Source organism: Notolepis coatsorum, assembly GCF_963971535.1.
Source record: "Notolepis coatsorum genome assembly, chromosome: 17".
NCBI classification, from domain to species: domain Eukaryota; kingdom Metazoa; phylum Chordata; class Actinopteri; order Aulopiformes; family Paralepididae; genus Notolepis; species Notolepis coatsorum.
Genome location: NC_140181.1, coordinates 104,052,492 through 104,066,808, shown reverse-complemented (window position 1 = coordinate 104,066,808; position 14,317 = coordinate 104,052,492). Strand labels below are relative to the sequence as shown.

Sequence of the window (14,317 nt, the reverse complement as noted above, 5' to 3'; positions counted from 1 at the left end):
TCAAAATGAACAAATACCAGGGTTTGTTGCGCCTCTCCATCAGAGAGGACCAAGCAATCTTCTCATAAAGGACATCTATGAATCATGTTGTATCTGTCATTAGTGAGGAATCTGAGTGCAGAGTGATAGACGGAGTCCAGGGATGTAAGGGTTGAGGCCGCAGCCTATAAATGACATCAACATACAACAACATCCAGGACTGATGAGAGAACTGCTTCGACAACTCTCTTCCTAATAATCATATGAGTTCTGTGACTGTCTTAAAACCAGGGTTCAATATGCATTGCAATTTTTGCCTAAGAATTATTCTTGATGATTTGTCAATAATATAAAATAATAATAATAATAATAATAATAATAATAATAATAATAATAATAATAATAATAATAATACATTTATTTTATATAGCGCCTTAAATATAGTACTGTATCTCAAAGCACTTTACAGACATTGCATTACATGGACAAACACAGTACATGGACATTCACAGTAAACGACAGTACATGTCGGGGATACTACAGAAAAAGGGAGACAGCTTCGAGATAAAACAGAGAGAAAATACATATAAATAGTATATAGGTGTGTACAGATGTGTAAATGTGAGTGATGCAGGGGTCAGGGGTGAGGGTATGCGAGGTTGAACAGGCGGTTTTGAGGTGGGACTTAAACGTTTCTACGGATGGGGCTCCTTTGACGACCACCCCCGCTTGTCCTCCCAACAGGGCGTCTATGATCCGTAACCACAACAACAACTCCCTGTCGGCGCCTCGTCACGCCTCGTGCTCCGGGACCTCCAAGTCCTCCGAGAGCGACATGTCCACCTGCACCTGGCCCCAGGGTCCAAGCTGCCCCTGCCCCAGTCGGAGAGGCAGAGACCCTCCTCCTCACCTGGGGGCGGGGGGCCGCGGGGCAGCGCTCACTCCCGCCTCCTGAGGAGCCAGGCCGCCCACCTCAGACCCCCCCCCACGCCCGACAGCCCCCAGCACCGCAGCTTCAACGGCTTCCACTTCGCCACCCCCACCAGCCGCAGCGCCAGCCCCAGCAGCATGTCGTCTCCGGGGGCCATGAGCCTGGGCAGCGGGGGCGGAGGAGGGAGCGCCGGAGGGGGAGGAGGGGGGGAGCTGGTGCCGGTCGCTCTGGCCCAGGCGGAGGGGGACCGGGGCCTGGGCTTCAGCGTGACGGCGGGGGGCCAGGGGGGCAGGGTGGCCGTGGTGAAGAGGGTCTGGGACAGGAGGCAGTGCAACTCCCTGCAGCCAGGGGACACCATTGTCAAGATCAACGGCGCCGACGTCCAGAGTCTCAGCTTTGCACAGGTACTGAAGGGGAGACGGAGGAGGGGAGAGGAGGTGAGGGGAGAAGAGAAGAGAGGAAGGGAGAGGGGAGCATGGGAGAGGAGAGGAGAGGAGGGGAGGAGAGGAGAAGAGGGGAGCATGGGAGAGGAGAGGAGGGGAGAGGGGAGAATAGGGAGAGAGGAAGGGAGAGGGGAGCATGGCAGAGGAGAGGAGAGAGGGAGGAGGCAGGGCCGCCTGGGAGAAATGCGAGGCCCTGTGCGAGATTTAACGCGAGCCCCCCCCCCCCCCCCCCCCCCCCCTATTTGGCCCTAAACAGAGAGTACACAGTGGCAGAATACCTGAGCACTGTGACTGAAGATCCTTGAGCACAGCCTAGCCATCGAGAAAGGCCGCCATAGGCAGACTGTGTGTTAGAAAGAGAGAGAGAGAGAGAGAGCATGTATGAGAGGAGAGAGCATGTATGAGAGAGAGAGAGAGAGAGAGAGAGCATGTGTGTGTGTGTTAGAGAGAGCATGTATGAGAGATCCAAAAGGACAAAGATCAACACTTAAATCCAAAGAGAAGAGGGTCTATACCAGAGAAACCAAAGCAGCAAGGAGCCAATGGCCGACATCAGCTAAATAGGCTAGCCAGGTACTGTGACACCAGGCCACACACAGCTTTGGCCAACGGCCCAACGCTACCCAAGCTACACAAACGACCAAGACATTCACACACAGCACATGTCGTATCTCCAAATGTTGTGAAGTAGCATATGTTTTGCCTGGAAAAAAACATTGTTATTAACAAAACATTCGGGAGGGGAAGGAAGGAAGAGTGGGTAATGTCATGACATTTTCATTAATCTTACCTGCACAAAAGGAACGCAGGGCGAAAGGCCGCAACACAGGTCTCCACGTTGACGAAAGGCCTCTCGCTGTCGGGACAAATAAGCTATGGCCAGAGCCTTGTCATGGTGCAGGCCCGACTACATCTTCTGTCAAAGATGATGTCGTAGTCAGAGTGCCAGAACCCCCTGCTATTCTCACGGCTAATGTCAATGGTCGTAGTACAAGCTAACAGCTAACTCAAGGCTAACTGATAGCATCAAACGAACGTTCCCAGCCGAGCGCAGCCGGCAGTTAACGTCGAAGCTAAACAGCTAACTGGCTAACAGTTAGCTCAACCAGGCTATCGTTAACCATTAGCTAACGCAGAAGCAAGCTATGCGGCTACATACAGCCAGGTGCTGACACCAGGCACACACCATTAGCTACTAGTAGTACTACAATAGCTAGTCGGCCAGTTTAGCTCCAGAGAGAGAGAGAGAGAGAGAGAGAGCGATGTCCACGGCGGGAATAGAATAGAGTTAATAGAATAGGTTAAAAACTCACCAAACGGCGGTTAGGTGGTCGAGCGGAGATTGCGTTCGTCACCAGCCCCGGAGCTGTGAGCTTGGTTCGCCTGTTCGAATCCAGCTCACAGCTCCGGGGTTGTCACCAGCTTGGCTGGCCGTCTGCACTGATACAATTGGCTGTATCAGAGGGTGGGAGAAGCTGGCGGGGTGGGTCCGGGTCGTTGTAAACAGCGACTCCTACAGTTCGGTCGGGCGCCTGCTAAGCGCGGATTGGACGTGAGGGGGATAGTGTGGTCCTCCCACACGCTACGCCCTCTCAATGAGAATCCGCGCTGCCAGGTGAAAAGACGCGGTGATTGGCTGGACGTGTGTCGGAGGAAGCACGTGGTAGCCTCCACTCTCCCAAATGATCTGACTGTGGGGGTAAAGCGCAGCGACCAGGAAGGGACTGGGAATTGGCATACGACTAACATTGGGATGGGAGGAAATCGGAGGAAAATGGAGGGGAAAAAGACCAAAAAAAAAAAAAAACTCACCAAACGTCCAAGAGGATGGAGACAACCGCGTGGAGTTGACGAAGTTCATCTGCCAAACGACCATCCTCTTCATCTTGGCTGCATGTCTCTAGGTTAGCTAACGCTAGATAGCCTTTAGCTAAGCTAGCTACTAGCCGACATCATCATCATGGCTATATCCCGACTGCATCATGACAAGGCTCCGGCCATTTGTCCCGCCTTTCGTCAACGTTCCTTGGTGACCGACCGACTGATAATGACCGACCTCTTTCTTCGTCTTGGCTGGCATAACTAAGCATAATAGTCAAACGCAGCTGACTCACGCCGGCGTAGTGTACTACACATGATGTAAGTAAAACCACTCCCTTCGTTGAAACCAATAGTGTGTCTGCTGCAGAACCCCAGAGGCTGAGCTCCAATAGTGAGTATATCTGCAGACCCAGGAACAAGTCAGACACATTCTACAAACGCGTCTAATGTGAAATATATAAGCATATAAGCAAAACTAGATTTTAGGTCTGTGATGAAAAAGGCGAGGCCCCCCTTCCCGCGAGGCCCTGTGCGACCGCACTGCTCGCACACCCCCTGATGCGGCCCTGGGAGGAGGGGAGGGGAGAAGAGAGGAAGGGAGAGGGGAGCATGGGAGAGGAGAGGAGAGGAGGGGAGGAGAGGAGAGGAGGGGAGCATGGGAGAGGAGGGGAGCATGGGAGAGGAGGGGAGAGGGGAGAATAGGGAGAGAGAAAGGGATAGGGGAGCATGGCAGAGGATAGGAGAGGGAGGAGAGGAGAGGAGGGGAGAAGAGGGAGAGAAAATGGGATAGGGGAGCATGGCAGAGGATAGGAGAGAGGGAGGAGAGGAGTAGAGGGGATAGGATAAAAGAGTAGAGGGGAGGATATGAGAGATAAAATATGATAGGAGAGGAGAAGAGGGCAGAGGAGAGGAGAGATAGAATATGAGAGGAGCTTATAGGAAAGAGGAAGGAAGAGAAGAGGAGAAGGGGAGGAGAAGAGAGATAGAATATGAGAGGAGATGAGAAGAGGGCAGATGATAGATAAGATAAGATTTTACTTTATTGATCCCCTTGGGCATCATAGCAGCATGGGGGAGGGGAGCTACAGGTATGGGCAGGGTAATAGTAGAAAGACATAAATATAGGCTATACAATTAAATCTGAATATAGAAATATGATAAAAAATAAACAGTGTAAACAATATAATTAACCCTGAATATAAAAGAATAAAAGTATAACAGTATACACAAGGTACAGTATACACAAGGTGCAGTATACACAAGGTACAGTATACACAAGGTGCAGTATACACAAGGTGCAGTATACACAAGGTGCAGTATACACAAGGTGCAGTATACACAAGGTGCAGTATACACAAGGTGCAGTATACACAAGGTACAGTATACACAAGGTGCAGTATACACAAGGTGCAGTATACACAAGGTGCAGTATAGACAAGGTGCAGTATACACAAGGTGCAGTATACACAAGGTGCAGTATACACAAGGTGCAGTATAGACAAGGTGCAGTATACACAAGGTGCAGTATACACAAGGTGCAGTATACACAAGGTGCAGTATAGACAAGGTGCAGTATAGACAAGGTGCAGTATAGACAAAGGTGCAGTATACACAAGGTGCAGTATAGACAAGGTGCAGTATACACAAGGTGCAGTATACACAAGGTGCAGTATACACAAGGTGCAGTATACACAAGGTGCAGTATACACAAGGTACAGTATACACAAGGTGCAGTAGACACAAGGTGCAGTATACACAGGTGCAGTATACACAAGGTGCAGTATACACAAGGTGCAGTATACACAAGGTGCAGTATACCCAAGGTGCAGTATACACAAGGTGCAGTATACACAAGGTGCAGTATACACAAGGTGCAGTATACACAAGGTGCAGTAAACACAAGGTGCAGTATACACAAGGTGCAGTATACACAAGGTACAGTATACACAAGGTGCAGTATACACAAGGTGCAGTATACACAAGGTACAGTATACACAAGGTGCAGTATACACAAGGTGCAGTATACACAAGGTGCAGTATAGACAAGGTGCAGTATACACAAGGTGCAGTATATACAAGGTGCAGTATACCCAAGGTGCAGTATACACAAGGTGCAGTATACACAAGGTACAGTATACACAAGGTGCAGTATACACAAGGTGCAGTATACACAAGGTGCAGTATACACAAGGTGCAGTATACCCAAGGTGCAGTATACACAAGGTGCAGTATACACAAGGTGCAGTATAGACAAGGTGCAGTATACACAAGGTACAGTATACACAAGGTGCAGTATACACAAGGTGCAGTATACACAAGGTGCAGTATACACAAGGTACAGTATACACAAGGTGCAGTATACACAAGGTACAGTATACACAAGGTACAGTATACACAAGGTGCAGTATACACAAGGTACAGTATACACAAGGTGCAGTATACACAAGGTGCAGTATACACAAGGTACAGTATAGACAAGGTGCAGTATAGACAAGGTGCAGTATACACAAGGTGCAGTATACCCAAGGTGCAGTATACACAAGGTGCAGTATACACAAGGTGCAGTATACCCAAGGTGCAGTATACACAAGGTGCAGTATACACAAGGTACAGTATACACAAGGTGCAGTATACACAAGGTGCAGTATACACAAGGTACAGTATACACAAGGTGCAGTATACACAAGGTTCAGTATACACAAGGTGCAGTATACACAAGGTGCAGTATACACAAGGTGCAGTATACACAAGGTGCAGTATAGACAAGGTGCAGTATACACAAGGTGCAGCATACACAAGGTGTAGTATATACAAGGTGCAGTATACACAAGGTGCAGTATACACAAGGTGCAGTATACACAAGGTACAGTAAACACTAGGTGCAGTATATACAAGGTGCAGTATATACACAGGTGCAGTATACACAAGGTGCAGTATACACAAGGTGCAGTATAGACAAGGTGCAGTATACACAAGGTACAGTATACACAAGGTGCAGAATAGACAAGGTGCAGTATAGACAAGGTGCAGTATAGACAAAGGTGCAGTATACACAAGGTGCAGTATACACAAGGTGCAGTATACACAAGGTACAGTATACACAAGGTGCAGTATACACAAGGTGCAGTATAGACAAGGTGCAGTAAACACAAGGTGCAGTATACACAAGGTGCAGTATACACAAGGTGCAGTATACCCAAGGTGCAGTATACCCAAGGTGCAGTATACACAAGGTACAGTATACACAAGGTGCAGTATACACAAGGTGCAGTATACACAAGGTGCAGTATAGACAAGGTGCAGTATACACAAGGTGCAGTATACACAAGGTGCAGTATACACAAGGTGCAGTATACACAAGGTGCAGTATACACAAGGTAACCTAATTGGCGTGATATGCATCATACATTGTAGTCAGTGCAGGTGTTGGTGGTTAAGAGTCAGACACACTTAGAGGAGCCGAGAGGGAAGAGAAAAAGAGGAGGGGAGAGAAGAGAATAAATGAGAGATAGAATATGAGAGGAGAGGAGAACAGAGAAGGGTGGAGAGAAGAGATAGGAGAGATAGGAGAAGTTGTGAGAGAAAAACTACTTTAATCACAAAGTATTAAATCTGCTGAAAGTCTAGCTGAACTGTCTGTCCGTTGCCCCTCTAGGTCCAAAGAGTTCTCCAAGAACACACCAAACAAGGAGACGTGGTCTTATTGGTTTACAGGGGAGGTGAGTGTGTGATCTACATCCTCTGAGTTAAACCCTGTTTTAATACCTGCTGTCCACAGACATCTCAAAGTCACTCTCCCCCTCCCTCCACCAGGCATCTACCGCTCCTCTGTCTCCCCCAACTCCCCCCGGAGGCTCCCCCCGCCTCTCCTCCGCCCCCCTCCTCCGCCCGTGTCCTCGGACAACCCGGATCATGCCCTCAACATGGCACCCCGAGCCTCGGTCAGCACCCCACCCTCCCCCGCCCTGATGCGCACCTCAGTCAGCAACCCACCCTCCCCGGCCCTGATGCGCACCTCGGTCAGCAACCCACCCTCCCCGGCCCTGATGCGCACCTCGGTCAGCACCCCTCCCTCCCCCGCCCTGGTGCGCACCTCGCTGGTCCAGAGCACCAGCTTCCTGGAGTCCATCCCCGTGACCCTCACCATGGAGCCCAAGGACTGGCTGAACACCGGCCTGGAGGACGACGGAGGGGACCGGGGCGCGGCCCCCGGGCAGGACCGGGACAGGAAGGGGGGCGGAGAGCCCACGCGGCTGCCCCGGGGCTTCGAGGTTGAGCTGAAGAGGAAGTCGGGGGAGGGGTTCGGCTTCGTGATTGCCTCCCAGGACGTGGAGAATGGCAAAGGTGAGAGCCAATCACATTGGTGTTTTTATTATTATATTATGATATATTATATTTATATTATATTATGATATGATATGATATTATATTATATAATATAATATAATATTATTATATAATATTATATAATATTATTATATTATATAATATTATTATATTATATAATATTATTATATTATATTATTATATAGTGCAACGTATTTAGCAGGTAGAATGATTGAAATATGAACAAAAAAGTTAAGTATTAACCTAAAGATAAGATATTCCTTTATTGATCCCCTTGGGGAAATTTAGGCGTCATAGCACCATGGGGGAGGGGGGGGGGGCAGGTACAGGTATTGGCAGGGTAATAATAGAAAGACATAAATATAGGCAATACAATTTGATCTGAATATAAAAATACGAGAAAATTAAACAGTGTAAACAAAGATGCAGATGAGGGTCTGTATGCCCTATCGGTTATATTATACGTTACAATAAATACAGGCAATAAAATTAACTCTGAATATAAAGATATGAGAAAAAATAAACAGTGTAAACTACATAATTAACTCTGAATATAAAAATATGAGAAAAATAAACTAAAGGTGGTCAACCAAGGTGCAGATGACGGTCTGTATGCTCTATCAAACGTCACTATGTAACCCTAACCGACCTCTTGATACAATTTAGTTACAATTTAGATTAGATAGAAGTTAGTTGTGTAAGAATACCCTCCCTTTAACCCTTTCACTACCACTCTACCAAAGGCCCTTTCACTGCAACACTACAGAAGGATAACACTTTCACTGTCACATGACAGAGATTAACCCTTTCACTATCACACTACAGAAGGTTAACCCTTTCACTACCACACTTACTTACTTACTTACTTACTTACTTACTTACTTACTTACTTACTTACTTACTTACTTACTTACTTACTTACTTACTTACTTACTTACTTACTTACTTACTTACTTACTTACTTACAGTACTTACTTACTTACTTACTTACTTACTTACTTACTTACTTACTTACTTACTTACTTACTTACTTACTTACTTACTTACTTACTTACTTACTTACTTACTTACTTACTTACTTACTTACTTACTTACTTACTTACTTACTTACTTACACTTACTTACTTACTTACTTACTTACTTACTTACTTACTTACTTACTTACTTACTTACTTACTTACTTACTTACTTACTTACTTACTTACTTACTTACTTACTTACTTACTTACTTACTTACTTACTTACTTACTTACTTATCCCCATTACGCCGGCCGGCGCATAGGGCAGCAACAAAGTGCAGCAATAGGGCAGCAACAATCTGTCTTTGGCCATCTTCTCTATGGTCCCCCAGCTCTGGTGGTGTTGCTGGAGCTCCTTCTCTATAGTCGTACGCCATGTCGTTTTAGGCCTCCCTTTCTGCATTATTAACCCATTCTCTGCCACGCTTATATCCATCGCTGTTTGATCTCTGCCAGCACTGTAAGTCTATGGAGATGTTCACCTTCTTTGCAGGGCTATAACTTTTTTAATTGACATTACTATGGCCCATTCAACATCGATTATCTATCGTTCAGGATGTAGGAACGTTTTACTTTTTCATTCACACATTCATACGAGTATAAATATGTTTTTATCGTTTTCTGCAGTATTTCCCAGAACGTGAGATATAGGCACAAATGCATATATTAGATCATCAAATGCAGTACATGGTCCTAAGGGTTATGACTGATCATGCGCGGGTGAACGGAGGGGGGGGGGGGGGTCGTTTATAATTCTGTGATAGTCGTTAGATGCTTCATGTAGTATGGGTGATATATTGATCAGAGCAGTTTGTATCGAAATTGATAAACAAAAACGCTGAAACTCACATCAGTCTCCTCGTACCGTTGGACGATGAGAGTGGAGCAAACAGATCCCAGTTATGTGGTGGGGATCTAGGCGATCCATTTCCGGTTTGTATATTACTAATACACGCCCAAATCATGTAGATTATTGAGTTATGGCAAAGATCCATATCCACAGTGTGTGTATTGAGTCCTGCGACGATAAACGAGTGGCCGGACGGAATAGGGAGATGCACCGGGATCACAAGAGATCCACTTCCGGTTGCAACTCGCCGATCAGCCACCAGGTGGCAGTATTGAAGCGTTGCAGAGTTGTGCTGGCTCACACAGCATCAGACCAGCCTCCGTGATGGAAATATGAATACCATGGCGAAAATATGAAATTATGATCAGAATCACGTCGTACGCCGTTATTGGCAGAATTCGCATGAACTTGAAACCCCGTCGTACGACGTTATTGGCGGGGAAAGGGTTAATGCGGATTGCATTGGTGTCCATTCTGAGTATGTGGCCAATCCAGGTCCACTTTTTCTCCTCCATTTTCTTTTTTCTCCCATCCCAATTTAGCCGTGCCAATTCTCCCCTCCCCTGTCTTGGTCGTTGCTCACATGTGCCCCCCACTGGCCGGTCATAGGGAGGATAGAAGCCCATCACATGTCCCCTCCGATACATGTGGAGGCAGCCAGTCACATCTTTTCACCTGCCAGCGCGGACTCTCATTGGTGAGGAGTAACGTGTAGGAGGCTCGCAATGCCCCCGCCATTTTCCTGTCTTTGCTGTGCAGGCGCCCTGACCAACCTGTAGGAGTCGCTGTTTACAACGTCCAGATTACCACCCATCGACTTCCCTCCCGCTAACTCTGCCAATTGAGTCAGTATGACAGCCGGCCCAAGCCGGAGGCAACGCTGACAGCCGGATTCGATACCGGTGTCTCTTGCGTTGGTGACGAGCGCAATGTTCGCTGCGCCACCCAGCCGCCCCCAGGTCCACCTTTGTTTATAAATTATACAGTGCGTGTCACCTTTTGGGTAATGTTGAGGAGGTTATTGTTGGAGATGGGCCAGAATATACGCAGGATTTTGCGCAGGCATGAGGTGTGGAAAGTGGATGTCGCTTTCTGTGGTTTTCCAGCATTCTGCACCATATAGTAGTGTTGAGAGTTCGCAGCTTTGGTAGATCCAGAGTTTTGTTTTGGTGCTATATTGGCTTGACTTCCAAATTTGTTTAAGTCTTATGAAGGTTGTGTATGCTTTGTTAATCCGGTTTTGGATGTCCTTACTTGCTCCCCCATCATGGTGAATGATGCTTCCACACGGTATGTGAAATTATCTGAATTTTCCAAGACCTGTTCCTCTATTGTTATATGTATTGGTGTATTGGTGTTGATGGGCATGACTTTGGTTTTATTGTTGTTTACAATCAGTCCAACTTGATGGCCATAGTGTTGGAGTCTGTCTGTTTTTTCCTGGAGATGTGTGTGTGTATGTGACAGAAGGGCTAGGTCATCCGCAAAGTCAAGGTCTTCAATGGTGGAATAGAGGGTCCAACGAATCCCTCTTGCCTTGTCTTCTGTGGTTCTCCTCATAACCCATGAGGTTGAAAAGTAATGCTGACATCACACATCCTTGGCGTACTACGGATCCTACTTCAAAACTGGTGGTGCTTGTTCCCACAGTGCAAGAAAAGCCAGTGTAGAACAGTTTGATGACATTAACTATGTGGGAGGGGATTCTATAGTTTCTCGTGATCTTCCAGAGACTATCACAGGGTGGATGCTGTCAAAAGCCTACCACACTACAGAAGGTTAACCACACTACATAAGGTTAACCCTTTCACTACCACACTACAGACGGTTAAGACTGAGTGGAAGAGATCTTTCTGGCCGAGTGGTAGTGGTGTAATCGTTTGGTTGCTTGCCCAGGGCATCATTCCATTGGATGCTCTTGTGAATAGATAGGCTATTAGGTAATTGCAGATTATTATTATTATTATTATTATTTTATTTTTTATCCACTTTTTCTCATCATTTTCTATTTTCTATTTTTCTCCCATCCCAATTTTGTGTTTCCAATTCTTCCCTCCCCTGTCTTGAACGTTGCTAGACTATGCCTCCCACTGGTCGGCTGTAGTGAGGATAGAAGCCTTGCATCACGTGTCCCCTCCGGTACACGAGGAGGCAGCCTGTCGCATCTTTTCACCGCAGCAGCTCGAACTCTCAGTGGCGAGGAGTAACGCGTGGGAGGCTCACGCTGCCCCCCATACTTCCTGTTTCCGCCGCACCGGCGTCACCCAACCGACCTGTAGGAGTCGCTGTCCACAACGTCCAATCCCCACCCACCGGCTTTCCCACCCTCTAACACTGCCAATTGTGTTAGCATCTCCTGCGTTAGTGGCGAGCGCCTTGCCCACTGCGCCACTCAGCCGCCAGGTAATTGCAGATTAAAATGTGGTCACAGTACGGCTCCTTGCCGCTCCCTGAGTCATGACAGCGCAAACACACCAGTCGCGCACACACGAGAACAGCGCACGTGGCCGGGCACACCGAGTCCGACTTCAGAGCGGGCGAAAGTGCACGGAGGAAGGCCCGTGAGTCGTGCGCCCGCTTGCGACCGGTGGGCACAGCTACGTCCGTTAACATGGGAACAAAAGTGAAGCGCTGGTCGCCCGCCCTCCAGCCTTCGCGCGCGACTGGTGTGTTTGCGCTGTGATGCTTCCCAGAAACCTTAGACACATCGAGCTTGTTTCCCCCGTGTTCAGAGTTGTCGAAGGAAGTGAGAATTTACGTTTGACCGTTATTTGATACCAAATACTTCTCATAGTACATCTTAAGTGACCGTTTTAAGTCCCGCCTCAAAAACACATCTGTAGTGTACACACAGCGTTTCATTCCCATTTGATAGCGGAGGACACAGCGGAATAAAGTGAGGCACGTTCCGTCTGGTGTGGGATTGTAATTCTATCCCCATAGTTACCCTTCACTGGATTGACGTGTCCTCTATGATCAATGATGTGTCCTCTATGGTCAATGACGTGTCCTCACATAATAATAATAATAATAATAATAATAATAATAATAATAATAATAATAATAATAATAATAATAATAATAATAATAATAATAATAATAATAATAATAATAATAATAATAATAATAATAATAATAATATAATAATAATAATAATAATAATAATAATAATAATAATAATAATAATAATAATAATAATAATAATAATAATAATAATAATAATAATAATAATAATAATAATAATAAATGTATTTTATATAGCGCTTCTCAATGATCCAAAGTCGCTGACAATAGGCAAAAGAAAAACAAAGAAACAAAGAAACATAGAGCCACAGGGAAACAGAGAACAATATGAATACACAACATATAGAGCCACGAGTAACAGACAACAAATACAGGAGCCAGTAGGGGAGACAGTCGGGAAGTAAGTAAGGGAAACCGAGGGGTCAATGACGTGTCCCCACATGCAACTCATTCCAGTTTCAAAGGCGAAATCTCGTCTAGACGACACAGAACAATAGTAATAAAACGCCTCAGACTGCATGCTGTACGTGAGCAGCATGTGGTACTGTACATATCGTTCTGTCTCATGTCTCATTACACACACATGTGACTTATATGTTCCACTAGACGGACAGGCTTTCAGACTGTAGGATATTAACCTTTCGAGGGCTTCATTCATCACCAGAACCCCACATTAGAGGACAAGATGAGCGCAAATTCACACTAGCTGCAACCACGTTGCCTTTTTTGTGATTCAGATTCAGATGCCATAATGCAACAAGTACAATGGGATTCTTACTCTCTGTTTGCTCCACACCATAAAGGAATAAAAAGCAACAATTCAAATAATTTTTTTAATTTAAAAGCAGGTATTTATATACAATAAACCGGCGGTATGTGCAATAACATAAGTACAAGTAAGTATAAGTAAATAAAAAATAAGTACACATTAGACAAGTTAAAGATAATTGTACAAGGGTGCAGTAAAGTGGCTGAGCATTGTATAGCAGCATTTGAGTCCAGTAATGAGCAGATTAACTGAGCGTGAAGTGTGCCCCTCCCATTGACACGCCCCCTTTTAGCCAATTGGCACAAACACACACACACACACCCTTGACCTCCATGCCCAATTTTTGCTTCCTATTGCGAAACCCGTGCCCACTAGAGGGTAGGATACGTTATTTGGACCAACCGACAGACAGAGTGATTTTTCACGGGAAATTCACTGTATTATTTTACAGATTCTCTTATTGTTAATTTGTGCATGCGGCTCACACCAGTTCACACTGGAATCTGATATTGGCCCACATTTTTAAATGAATGTGAAACAGCCAAACAAAGAAAATCTGAATTTAGTGCTATGGCCTGCAGTGTGAACGGAGCCTAGAGACCTTTTTCAGTGTAGTTGCATTGCTAGTACGGTTGGGTACCATTCACATTTTAACCGGTACCGGTACCTGTGAATTGATACCGGTACCCAACGGTAGCTTTTTTTCTGTACTTTAGTCTGAATTTTTTTTATCTACCTACCTCAGTTGTAAAAATGAGTCCAAACTTCAAATTATTTATTATCATTATTATTTATTTAGAACAATTTGATAATATATATATATAATATTGCTGGCGGCTGGATGGCATAGCGGAGATTGCGCTCGTCACCAATGCAAGAGACTCCGGTATCGAATCCCAGTCTCAGCATTGCCTGCGGCTTGGACCGGCCGTCGTACTGGCTCATTTGGCAGAGTCAGCGGGTGGAAGTCGATGGGTGGGGATTGGACGTTGTGGACAGCGACCCCTACAGGTCGGTTGGGAGACGCCTGCACAGCAGAGACAGGAAGTGGCGAGGGTAGTGTGAGCCTCCCACGCGTTACACCTCGCCAATGAGAGTCCGCGCTGGCAGGCGAAAAGATGTGACAGGCTGCCT

General features: G+C 46.1%; 1 protein-coding gene across 1 annotated transcript in view; it reads left to right on the top strand.

Moving 5' to 3' along the window:
- Window positions 1-14,317, top strand: part of LOC311244199 (membrane-associated guanylate kinase, WW and PDZ domain-containing protein 3-like) — a 177,526-nt gene that overhangs the window by 107,626 nt on the left and 55,583 nt on the right. The window contains 4 exon segments of the mRNA XM_084333606.1: window positions 724-829; window positions 832-1,314; window positions 6,830-6,893; window positions 6,988-7,518. Coding sequence (XP_084189732.1) covers window positions 724-829; window positions 832-1,314; window positions 6,830-6,893; window positions 6,988-7,518 — 1,184 coding nt within the window.